The sequence below is a fragment of the Branchiostoma floridae genome, chromosome 1, assembly GCF_000003815.2.
Source record: "Branchiostoma floridae strain S238N-H82 chromosome 1, Bfl_VNyyK, whole genome shotgun sequence".
Taxonomy (NCBI): Eukaryota; Metazoa; Chordata; class Leptocardii; order Amphioxiformes; family Branchiostomatidae; genus Branchiostoma; species Branchiostoma floridae.
Window position 1 is genome coordinate 15,300,943 of NC_049979.1, and position 12,787 is coordinate 15,313,729.

Genomic DNA, 12,787 nt, shown 5'->3' on the forward strand with positions numbered 1-12,787 from the left:
GGGCTGAGTGGTCAATCCTGTAGTCTGGTCCACTCCTCCTAAGTCCTATGATATCAAAATATGGAAATGCTACAAAAATTGACTGACAACCTTAATATCCAAGCAGATGTTAGTGTGAAAAATCATAGTCCACACAAGCACCAAATGCATGTATTGATATTCTTTTCATTGTTGTGTTTTTCAGGGACAATTCGCTTGTCCGAGTGCGTGCCCAAGTCATGACCAGAGATGACTCCTCAGGTGGCTGGCTGCCCCTTGGGGGAGGGGGTCTCAGCATTGTGGGGGTCTACAGCTTCCAGAAGGAGGGGGACGTCCTCCCCAAGAAGGACTTTGTTATATACGGAGAAAGGTTAAAAGACAAAACAGTAAGTTGCAGTCACAGTGTGGCATTTTATTATTACCCTTACCAAGGAGTGAATTCAGTTGTAAGAGAAAAAATGGTCATGGAGATTTGGGATATTGTTTTGTTTGTAGATATTGTAAATGTAGCTGTTGTAAAAGAAAGGAGAAGTTCAATTTTATGTCATTTCTACAGCATCATGAAGTTTGAAAATTCAACATAACGTAGTACTTATTAATTACTAGAACTAAGAACTTCTGTCCTTCAAATGTCAAGTATCATTTTTATGATTCAATTATATTTTATTAAAAGACTTCCAAAATATATAGTTTAAAAGTCGTTATCGTTGTAAATTATTTGAAAAAGTCCAGATAATATCAGGATAAAAGGCAAAATGCCTTCAAAGCTGATCATGACACATTTTTATGAGTTTGTTGCAGACAGACTTGTGATATGGTCCCATTCATCACGTTTTTCCACATGTAGTTGAAAACAAAGAGACATTGTCTTTGTAAGAGGATGTACTTGTGATTTACCTTTGACCTCTGTGTTTTCCCACAGGTGGTGCTAGAATGTACACTAAGAAAAGACGTCCAGTACAACAGAGTCACGCCCATCTTCCACCACTGGTTCCTGGAGGATAAAAGATTCGGACTGACTTTCCAGAGTCCAGGAGATGCCCGTGCCTTCGACAGGGGAATAAAGAGGGCCGTGGAAGACCTCTCTGAAGGTGAGAAGCTGCTGTAGTGTCTTACCTGTGCCCCAGGTTTGGCTGGAAGCCAGGATGGTGAAAATGTTGTCACAAATGCTAGAATACACATTGTTACCAGGTAGACTTTGTTTGGTGGTCTTCCCAGTACTGCTGACAAGGAAACTTAGCTGTTATTATTCTGTGGGCCTTTTTAGATGTTTCAACACCTGAAGAAACTTGTCAAGTGTAGAAGTATGGAGGGCTTCAAATACGGCTGCTATTATGAACATCAGTTACAATGCTCGGCCCTTTTGTTGTAGGTTTTTGGAATGGCTGATACAGTTGGATCCATATAGTTTCACAGTTTTGTTACTTCTTTGTTGTTTTCCTCCAGAACCAGTTCATCAGAACAATTGTTACATTTTAAGGATTTCAAGAACTGGCCATGTTTTGAAAGATTATTACTCATTTGTTCAGTGGCTCTCCATACTGAAATGATCATGGGTATTGGAGGCACTAAATAACTACATTGTCTATTCTAAGGTTTTGTCCAAAGCAAATCATGAGTTGCTGTTTTCAGAAGGATCTATAAGAAAGGTTAAGTCTAGTCAGGCATGCTTGCCAATTACACATTTCAGGTGTACATGTACTAGATCTGTGGCAGCTATAACTGTGCGTCCCTTACTGTACATTCCTTAGTGAAGTTGAGAAAAATTTACAGTGTGGAACGTCTTCTGTGGAAAGCCATTAATGAATTTTATGGCGACAACAGAGGGGTAGACTGCAGATTAAATTTCTCCTTCTAGCAAACAGCAGGGAGTGCACCATGCAACAGTAACAGCCAGAGGCACTTCCCTTCTGCTGTGCTTTCAGCCCTTTTGTTCTTGCTGGGAATGTAGACGCGTCCTAATTACATTTGACCGCAGGCATGAGTTAGTGGTTTTTCATGGATTTAGGAAGGACTGTGCAGCGTAGCCTGAGGAAGGGATTTGTGAGCTGTTTTGGGGACATGTATCTACCTGGTGGCTCAAGGTTTCATAACAGACTTTTGCTGTACAATGATAAGGTGCAGGAGGCAGACTGTGGAAGTAATCTTTGTGTATAGTGCTTCCTAATATGGAAAAAAACAGCTAGTTGTTGGAGGTGAAGGTCAGCCATGTAGATTAACGCTGATGTGGTGGGGCATTACATGTCATTGGCATATCAGAAAACCTCGCCTCCTTTTCATCTTTACAAACAAGAATTTTCTCCATATGAGATACAAGGCTCATACGTAACATTTGGACATTTTGTAAACACAAGTTAAACTTTGACATATATAGCGAATTCACAGCATCCTTCACCCTTGAAAAAACTACCACAAAAGTAGTAAACTTGTTCCAACTCCAACATCAAATGTCTTCAATATCACACGTTTTAGGATGTATCCCCACCCTCTCCCCACCATCCTAACTTCTAGCACAGGCGTTTATTTTTTCAGGGTAGTGCCGAGTAGTTATTATCGAAATGGTCCAGGTTCTCAGCTGAGGGAGATCATTGAATGATGAACACCATGAATCAGTGCTCTTAGGCACGATCTACACGCAGTTTTCCCCGATATCTGCGAGCCTACAACCTCTCGCCGACAGCTTTTTTTCATGGTCTAGATGGAATTACTATATCACCATTACGATATCGGGAAAATTTCTCCCGAAAGGTCTGGACCATTCGTACGATACCTTACCGACAGCTTAGCAGGGGTCCCCGACAGCTTCGCTCGCGTGTAGATGCTTCCCGACTTCGGGAAGGCTCATTAGCATATAACGCCATTTGGAAAATCGTGCTATATGTTTATGACTGCAAGCGCCATGGGTGTCCGGCCCCCTACGTTCTAGATCCCTCCCGACATCTCCACAGATATCGGTAAAAACTGTGTGTAGTTGGGCCTTAGGGTCTCATTGATGAGTTTCTTCTTTCCATAGACTTCTATGTTATAATTCGTGGTTTAAATGGGCGCGTTCATAATGAAGCTGCGTGAAATGTCAGCAGATTTTTCATTCTATGTCGAGCACATTTACCCTATATCGTGGGAAAAAATTGCCAATGTAAACTATACGTAGGAACTTTTTTTATAGCAATTACAAACTACGATTAGTCAATCCCCACAAAAGGCACTTTTTCGCTGCTATTGTACAACCGCACCACTCAGAACCCACGACTGTGTACCTCCGACCTAGCGCGCGGCTGCAAAACTTTACCTGCTAATTTCTTCAGTTACAAATAAGCTTTCACCAATCTAACTTTTGAGAGCAGTTCCGCTGGCTAAAAGGGAATTTCTCACCGCTAAAAACATGCGTCCGTGCAGCCGTTCATTTTTGGCTCGGATCTCTTTTAGGGTGTCCACTTGCGGAGTAATACATCAATGAGACCTTAAGTTTAATGTATTATTGAAAAAATCTATCAAAGGAAAGAATGTCGTTTTCTTCATCATCTCTGAAAGTTTGGGTGTCTTACGTTAATGAATTAGCCTCTGGGAGGTAATTAAGTACGAGATCATGATAGGCATGAAAGCGCCACCTAGCGGCGGACAAAGGCCAATGTTCGGGACAAAGTGCAAAGGCGTCGAGACTGACGCTTTTGACGTGTCGCAAAGACTCATTAGATCAGTCTGTGTATGAGTTTGACTGAGTAGTGTTCTCTTTGTGACTTTGTCTTTGTTTAATTGGAATATATCTCAGAGAATAGTCGTGTAAGGGATATCAGCACGACAGGCACGACGAGATTCATCCGGATCTTTCTACGTAAAATAAACGGTTCTATAGAGGATCGGGTGAAGGTACTATAGCTCATAAAGTCAAAACAGAGCTTAACGACTAGAAATTGATGTTAGCTGCGTTTCAAGCTCCCTTATACCAGAGGCGGGCAAGCCGAACTGAGCCTTTCTGATTGGCCTTTTATAGGTGTCGTCTAGCCCCGGGGTTTGGGGGGGGGGGGGGGGTGTTGGAGGGGCGTTCGAGAGAAGGCGGCGATTGCAAAAAATAACTTGGATGCAGTTTGCATCAAAAAAGATAGCTTTAGAACCTTAGTCCTCTTTCAAATAGCTTCTATATCCAGTAGAGTGTGATACAAGAAAAATAACAATAGTAACGCCCCTTGGAAATGTAGACCCGTCCGTTACCATGGTTACGGAAATAGGTACACGGCGTAATCTGCAGCCAAGAAATGCGGGGTGGCGCCCGGTTATAAACCCTTTTCAAATTTTTGCTCCAGTGCTATTCCTTGATTTTTTATGAATATTTTTCATTTTTATTTAAGGTCTCATTGATGAGTTTCTTCTTTCCATAGACTTCTATGTTATAATTCGTGGTTTAAATGGGCGCGTTCATAATGAAGCTGCGTGAAATGTCAGCAGATTTTTCATTCTATGTCGAGCACATTTACCCTATATCGTGGGAAAAAATTGCCAATGTAAACTATACGTAGGAACTTTTTTTATAGCAATTACAAACTACGATTAGTCAATCCCCACAAAAGGCACTTTTTCGCTGCTATTGTACAACCGCACCACTCAGAACCCACGACTGTGTACCTCCGACCTAGCGCGCGGCTGCAAAACTTTACCTGCTAATTTCTTCAGTTACAAATAAGCTTTCACCAATCTAACTTTTGAGAGCAGTTCCGCTGGCTAAAAGGGAATTTCTCACCGCTAAAAACATGCGTCCGTGCAGCCGTTCATTTTTGGCTCGGATCTCTTTTAGGGTGTCCACTTGCGGAGTAATACATCAATGAGACCTTAGTAGGAGGCTAGTCAGTCGTATGGTTTCAGAAACATGCTACAGATCTTGGCTGCAACAAAATTGGCTAAAATATACAAAAACAAAAGCACAATATGGTATACTGTATTTTCCTCAGTCACCTGTGTACAATACATGACCATTGGTATTTAGGGTATGCTTTTTAAGATGAGGTGTCATGCCACAAGGTCACAACTGCTGATGATGCCATAGTTGTATGTAAAGAAAAATCCTTTATCCATAAACTGATGACTCAAGCCACAGTGTTTCATTTTATACCTTCCACTGCTGAAGACAAATGGTCATGAGTCGTGTCGGAATATTTGAGGCTTGCTATGATTAGATCCGAGATCTCTCTTCGGAATATGCGGCATTGACGTCATGGCGGCAAATTTCCTGGATATACGAGGGGAGAGCACTCCATGCCCACCCACTCTCTTCCTGCCTTTCTTCCCCTCCTGTTTGAACAATAACTGCTACCAAATCAAAGCATACTCCACTGTAAATATTAGAGGGAGAGCAAGGGAGACCAGGCTGGCATTAACCTTCTCCACACTTTTGATTTGTGCAGTAATGATCATTTATTTGAGAGACCACAACACAGATACAAGCCAAGCTTGGGGAACTAGTACCAGCCTGTGCATCTTGTTCAGTTGTATGTGGCTCTGAATGGGGTTTTGCAACTGTACTTTTACTTACCATCTGGAGGAAAAGAATAATTGTTCAGTGACAGGCATGTTGTCATGGCAACTCAACCCCTTCCGATTTGTTCATGTTTGCTATTGAGTTTGCCCAAGATGAATTGAAGGAAAGCAGGAAGGAAGAGGGCTTTAACTATGTTGTATCAGAGTTGTGTCTTTGGCAAAGAGAAAGTTGTGTGCCCTTGAAAAAAGATCCAGTGGAACACAGTAGGACAAAAACATATTAGGTAACAAACGAAACAGCATTGACACGTATTTGTACATTTCTATTAGATGTTGATGCAAAAAGTATGAAGATCATACATCAAAGTTGAACTGTAATTTCCAATACAAAAACTGGACTTAACAATTATTGTGTTGGAAATTACAGTTCAACTTTGACTCAGAATGCTATTTATGCATCAGAGAGAGTTTCTTGCTTTTGAACATTTCGTTTCTCAGTTGACAATTCTTGTGTTCTTGTACTTGTAATCATGTTCCTGAAACTGTAGATGTCCAATGGTGACAACCTGGTTGATGCGTGGTTATATCAACCACTGAAAGGTCAATAGGTCATTTAACTACAGTCAAGTCCTGCCATTGGCTGACAAGAATGCTCATTTGATTGGCAGAAAATTATATCATTAGAATAAATGTTTCAAATATCTCAGTAAGTAAATTAGTCAGTAAAGTAAGTAAGACTCATGAAGGAAACGTTAAGGTAGCAAACAAGTAAGAAGGATGGTGTGGGAATTAAAATTGTAGCAGACAATGGCAGATGAACATTTATATTGTATGATATCCATGACAGTGGTATAAAACACCAGTTGAGTTGCCCTAAGAGTAAGTACAGTCAGGTTACATATTATATATTATCCTGTTATTATCGAGCAATGGAATTTTGAGCAAGAGAACCCCTGAGGACAACAGTTATTCAAAAGTGATGTGCAGCACCTGTTGGTCTAATAACTTCCATATCCTCGACATATTCCATATGTTCAATTGTTAGTAACAAATTGCAGAAAACTATTTTTATTGTAAAAGTCTACATACTCAAATCTGCAGCCAAATGTGAAAGCTATGATGGGGAATGCTGGAAGTAACATTTATAAGATGTTTTAAGATGAAATAGAATCTAGGTTGTCCATCGCGGTTGATGATGACTTCTGCGCACATCCTCCTTTCATCTGAAATAGAATCAGTGTCTCAAAAATATGACAGCTGTTTACTAGTACATCTCACTATTATCTTAGCAAATACTCTTTGCTTGAGTTGAAAGACAATGTACATTGGCTCCTGTATGCAAAGTTCAGGTGTACAAACTATGGGATCTCGGAGTGGATTTGTGTGTTGTAGTCCAGCGCCCTGTGTTATGGTTTGTGGCCAGTGGCCCACAGCAGCCTCCCCTTGTGACATCACCAGGCCCAGATTCAGCAAACAGGAAATAGCGTACATTCCACAGGGTTTCAGCCAGCATGTGTGTCACATTAGTGAGGGAACGTCGGATCTTTCCCACAATGCCCCAGCCTAAGGAAACCTAGGTGACCGTCTATCCGTCCTTGGAACTAAGGATGGTTACTCTGCCGCTTTACATTCCTCACGCATTCCCTTTTCTTTGCCATTGGGCAAAGCCTGCAGGTTTAGACCCCTTTTGTGGGCAGCCCCTTAGGACTAAGCTGCCTGGCCTGTAGATGGCAGGATTGAACTCAGACTACTCTTTGTTCTCTTCTTCCCTGGCCCAAAGAGGTCTTCTACCATATCATGTCTCAGTACTACTTGTGGTTGGTAATGATTATGCCATTTGGTTTAGATTTTCCATAGCACTCCCAGACAGCAGCATTAATTAGAAGAGCCTCTGCTGATCTGGGCATAGAGGTGGTCTGCTTATCCAAGTTGGGAGTCCCAGGCAGGTGTTTCATGTCAATAGTCTTCTCTCGTGCTTGGCTTAAAGTTTTCAAGAAGGCGTTCCATACCCTGGTGTAAACAGTCCATATGAAATATGTATCCCTGTAAGGCAAATATTAGGTTCACAACTGCTGGTTAGTGTTGGACATAAGCTCTTCTGGAGACACCACTCTTGTCCTCTAATTCATCCCTGTAACACAACACCACATTGAGTGGGGAGCAGGGTGAGGGGAAAAGAAACTAATGTCATGGAGGATTAGGGAAGATGTCTTAGGGTGTCCCCAAGGAGACAGCATCAGCACCTGTTCTTGTGGGGATTGACTGGACAAGACTCCTGTTGACAGACTTGATAAGATTGGAAAGACACAGCACAGTTCAAGAGAGAGATTGGTGTGTTTTAATGGAACTTGATTGAGCCGCAACTTTTGGTAAGTCCTAATATCTGTGTAGGGTATGTTTAACTTTAACTGAGGAATATACATGTAGAAGGGGGTTTGTCCTTTCTATCTTTATTCAGTATAGGATGGAGCAGGGAGAATGAAATGGGAAGGTGAAAAGTTGGTATAATTGATGCTCTAAATCCCCTCATGTGGTCTTATCTGTTGTAAAACTTGCTTTTGCCATTTTTTGTACCCACATCCCTGATGTATCTTTTGTACAATTTTCATCTGCTCTCTACTTATGATCAGACACTTCTCTGACATACAACAGCCCAGGTGTAACATTGTCCTTAGGTATTGTTGATTTAGTGTGGAAAGTTTTGTTCTTATGAAAGAGTCTTCTAATATGGTAATGATGTGGCTGGATGGGGGTTAAGGTATTACCTTTCCTGTAGGCATAACAGCTGGTATTGCTTTAGCCCAATTCCGAGGCTCTGTGTATACACAATGAGTGTGTTGTGGCCTCCACTGTAAAAGGAATAAGTTATGCCCCCAAGCATTTATTTCTGTTTGGTTACACACTTTTAGCTACCTACGGCTAATGTAAAGGTGTTGGGTGCTGCAAAGCTGGTCCAACTCCTGTAGAAAGTTACCAGATAGTGAAAGGTGGGGTCTCCTCGCAGCTGTCCTCTCATCCAGATTGTGCAATTCTCTAGATTACAGGACCTTTTCTTGACACAGTTCTTATCAGCCAGCCTGGCCTGAAAGACAGACAGATGCAAGGATTAGAATTCTAGACTTAGAGAGAACTTTCTCACCGTGAAATAGAAAACATATAACCTGTCAAGAATTAGATGTTCATGATGTACAGAAGGTTGATTGTAATGTTAGACTTCCTATCACAGGTGCATACTTTTGTTTTAGCATCTTTCATTGCAGTGGATCTTTCATTAGAAGGTACAGAGATGTTGAGTTTGGTATCTTGAGTGTGTGTTAGCTTTTCTTATATGTTTACGCTTGTTTAGACCTACTGTACATGTATGCAGCAGGTGGATTAAGGCTAGGGATTGGCACAACAGACAGTAATTGGTAAAGATGCATGTAGCACATGACCCCATCATGTTCTTATCCTGACCTTCAGAACTCTCAAGTGGGGAAGTCAATGTCCCTGGAGATAACCAAGGAAAAAAGGTCCAAGACAGATAACTGAAAGGAGAACCCCCCTCCTTACAGACTGATCTGATGCCACTTGCCAGTGATGTCAGGACCCTGTCAGAGTGGCTGCATAATTGGCATTCCTTTACCCAAGGTTGGCCTTGCACAGTCTGCTCTTTAGAGCTAGCTCTTTCTTCTTATGACTGCCTACAAAGGAAGGTGGCTCAGGTAATGTTTGATGTCTGTTGGTGGGGTTTCTTTGCCAGGTAGCTACATATACTCCAAATGGTAAGATCCTACATATATTTATGATAAAGCAGACCACACCTCTCCCTCGGAAACTTTGAGGGTAGCCCCAAGGAGTCTGAAGTCCTGGAATTGTCTCAAGTAGCAAGTGGCAGAGGTGGGACTTGGATAAGTGTTGAAGTCTTGAGGTGTGTACAGTGATTTGGTCAACTTGTTTCTGTTGTATGGCTTCTTTGAGAAAGTACATGTACCGGTATGTGAGTTCAGAGCACCTTGCATCTTAAACTGAAGCTACATGTACTAGTGGTATATGCAGGAGAGAAACATCTTGGCTTGCCAACAATGGCATGGTCACGGTAATACAAGTTCTATCTGCTTGACTTCGCAAAACTCAACAAGCCATTCCTACAGTCTCTGATGACATGTTTGAAGGATTCTAACTTTCAAGCTTTTAGTACGTGTTTTTGATGCTGGAGTTGTTGTTGTAGTAGCTATGGTAGATTCAGTTGGTTGTCATAGGAAAGAAAATTGACTTGGCAGAAAAAGGTGAATCTCTGGTACATGATGTAGTTTGTATGGTAACAAAATTGCACTACTTGTAAGAGTTGAAAGGCTGAAGTTCTATACTCTTTTCACCTCATGATACATTGATACATTGCACTGGTTACATTATTTGGAAAGGCACCGGGATTTGGAAAAACCTAGGTCATAAGTATTCCATGTCAATGAGTCATTGACATGGAACACCAGTGTTCCACAAAGTTTTGACACCTGATGTTGAACTGTGCAGTTGGCAACAAGTCAGATTTCCAAAATGCTTGTGCCTTATTAAATCTAAGGTGACCAGTTGTTAATCAAATAAGTTATTTAATGATTCTGTCAAACCTTTTAACCGTCACTCAGAAATTTATTTTTTCTTGCACTTTTCCATGCTGTCCTTTGGATTTATGTTTAATAACTGGGGTAAGTTTTACTATCTTTTAGTGCTAATTTTGCTTCATGTTTTGTTTAAGAAACTTTCCTTTGTGGATTTGTTTTCCTCCAAGCTGTTGTAGTGCTTTCTTAGAAAAACATGCACAAAATATTCAGTTTCTAGTATTTACTTAGTTAACAACATATTGCTGCAGGAGATAGGGATGTAAGTCTGGTACTGTAGTGGTACATCTATAGATAGTATAACCTTAACTTATCTGTTGATAGTAACAGAATGCATTGTGTTCATGGATGAAAAATTTGCATTTGATAGAAGATGAAAGTCATGATTTAAACTTGTATTGATATTTTAAAAATTACAAGTACTGTCTGCCGAATCGAACCCATTTGTGAAGAAGAACCACAAATAGCCTTTAAGACAGGATAATTCCTGGTGGAACTTAGATTATTATCTTTATATTGTATGTCAATGAAGATACCATTCTCATGATGCTTCTTTTGTTTCAGAATCATCACCTTCCTCAGTGCCTAAGTCTTCACCAGGTGAACTTGATGAAGAAGACGTTTTTGTTGTAAGTTCTGCCAACATCTTACCTTAATTGTTACTATTACTGTTACTGTCATCTAAATGTTGAAACTCATTATTAGATTTCAGTTCTACCATTTGGAAGCCTTACATTTCAATATGTCCCAAGATGTCAAGTAAAGGTTTAGAGGAAGATGTGATAGTGAGTGCTCTATTCTCTATGTCATGATAATTTATTGTTTTAGAGAAATATGGATATTTTGACTGATATTTATGTAATCAGAGATTCCCAATTTCACCCGTATTTCCCATTAAGTGGCCTGTGTTACGTCACATCACACTGAAATAGATTGGTGGGACAGGAAACATTTGCAGTGAGCCCCTGGGCTGGCCTTTGAAGAACCGCTTCCACCTACTCTTCCATTTGGCAAAGTTTGTTTAATACCACCCATTTGCTGACAGCTCTCAGTTACCCAGGAATCCTTCACTCAGACAGCAGAATGAATTTTTTTCAGGTACCGGAATTAGCCAGAAGTGGAAAAGTAGCTGAGACATAATTTTTTTTATATAGCATTGTTCCTGTTGTGATTAGTTCTGTAAATCTTATTTTATTTTGTTCTGCGTTTGCAGTCTTTAGATGGTGACAGCAGTCGGGAGCCGACGCCCAAGCCGCCAAAGAAGGAACGGAAGCCGGTGACCGTAGCAACGCATGACCCTTACTTGAGCCAGTTCTCCCACCCACACACCACCCACTCCCACCTCCACAGAGTACACTTCATCACACCCAGCAAGCCCATCCGCGGCTCACGCAGATTACACTCTACCAGAGAGGTGAGACAGGTAGCACTTTGTGTGAGCAACCTGTAATGGCAGGGGCAGGATCACTGCATTCGTGTGGGTGGAACCCTGGTCTTCCTGTAGTCCTTGTGGGGAAAAATTATTTCACTGTCATACAAACCTTAAAACTGCAGACATCAGAATTTCTATGGTTTAAATTTTAAAGTGTGCCAAAGTTTATTGTTCAGCCAAAACTTATACAACATTCCATGCCCTTGTCATGTTTTGTAGGAATTGCAGTAGCAAGGCTCAAAAGACATTTTTGTTACCTGCAATATTGCAGTTGTAAAACTTCAAATACACGTAAAAGACCTTTCTTTTCGCTGATAGTACACATGACCGTCTAGTGTCTAGTTTCCCATCTGTAAGTTAAAAGAGACCAATACAACAGCTAATGTTGCTACTGGAGCATGATGTAAAAGCACTTGCATTTGTAGAATAAGATTTTGTACCATGTACCAGTAAAAGTGAACTCTTCTTTGATGGTTTTCCCTGTGCTTTGTTACAGACCACACATCCTGAAGTGATATTCCAGGAGGAACATACCTTCATCAAAACTGAGTCAGCCAAAGATAAAGACAAACAGGACAGCAACAGGGACAGTAGTGACAGTAGTGACGTATGGATCAGGCATCCGGATTCAACGGGGCGGACGGCATTTGCCGACCTGCCAGGGCACCTGGCCTTTCCCGCGGGCAGCAGCGAGAGTACGAGTGACGACGCAGATTCGTATGTTCATTTTTCGAAAAACTACCCGAAAGTGCACGATTATAGTTATCCTATGTTGGAACCAATCCGGACAGACACCAGTTCCTCCAAAAGTGGCAAATCCCGCATAGTAACAGTCCAGCCTTCAAAGATATTCCAGGATAGAAGATCACAGAGTCAATCAGAGCCATTGAGACCTCAGACCGGACACCAGCGATGTGTGTATTGTCGTGAGATGTTTAGTCCAGATGGGAACCGGCCGGGAAGCTGTGAGTTTGCGCCGGACCAGACACAACAGTACATGAAAAGAGTAAGCTGCATGGGAGCAGCAGAAATGATGATGTATCATTGCATGTCAGACGCTGAGGGGGACTATGTGGACCCATGTTCGTGTGACACGAGCGATGACATGTTTTGTAGGAGGTGGGCCGCGCTCTCCGCCTTAACTTGCGTGGTACCGTGCCTCTTGTGTTATCCGCCTCTCCAGCTGTGCTACAAGTGTGGAATCCGGTGTCGGTGCTGCGGCGGGAGGCACAAAGCCGTATGATGCATGGCACCTTTCTTCCATTGACTGCCATAGAGAAAAAGCAAGGACGTTACCACATCTGATAAG

General features: G+C 41.6%; 1 protein-coding gene across 2 annotated transcripts in view; it reads left to right on the forward strand.

Annotated features, from left to right (window-relative positions):
- Positions 1-12,787, forward strand: part of LOC118414796 (sprouty-related, EVH1 domain-containing protein 2-like) — a 28,382-nt gene that overhangs the window by 11,777 nt on the left and 3,818 nt on the right. The window contains exons 2-6 of one of the 2 annotated variants that reach the window (XM_035819052.1): positions 185-365; positions 902-1,070; positions 10,611-10,675; positions 11,260-11,460; positions 11,975-12,475. In XM_035819052.1, coding sequence (XP_035674945.1) covers positions 185-365; positions 902-1,070; positions 10,611-10,675; positions 11,260-11,460; positions 11,975-12,475 — 1,117 coding nt within the window. Of the gene's footprint in view, positions 1-184; positions 366-901; positions 1,071-10,610; positions 10,676-11,259; positions 11,461-11,974; positions 12,778-12,787 lie in introns of both variants that reach the window. The other variant, XM_035819059.1, reaches the window with a different exon arrangement.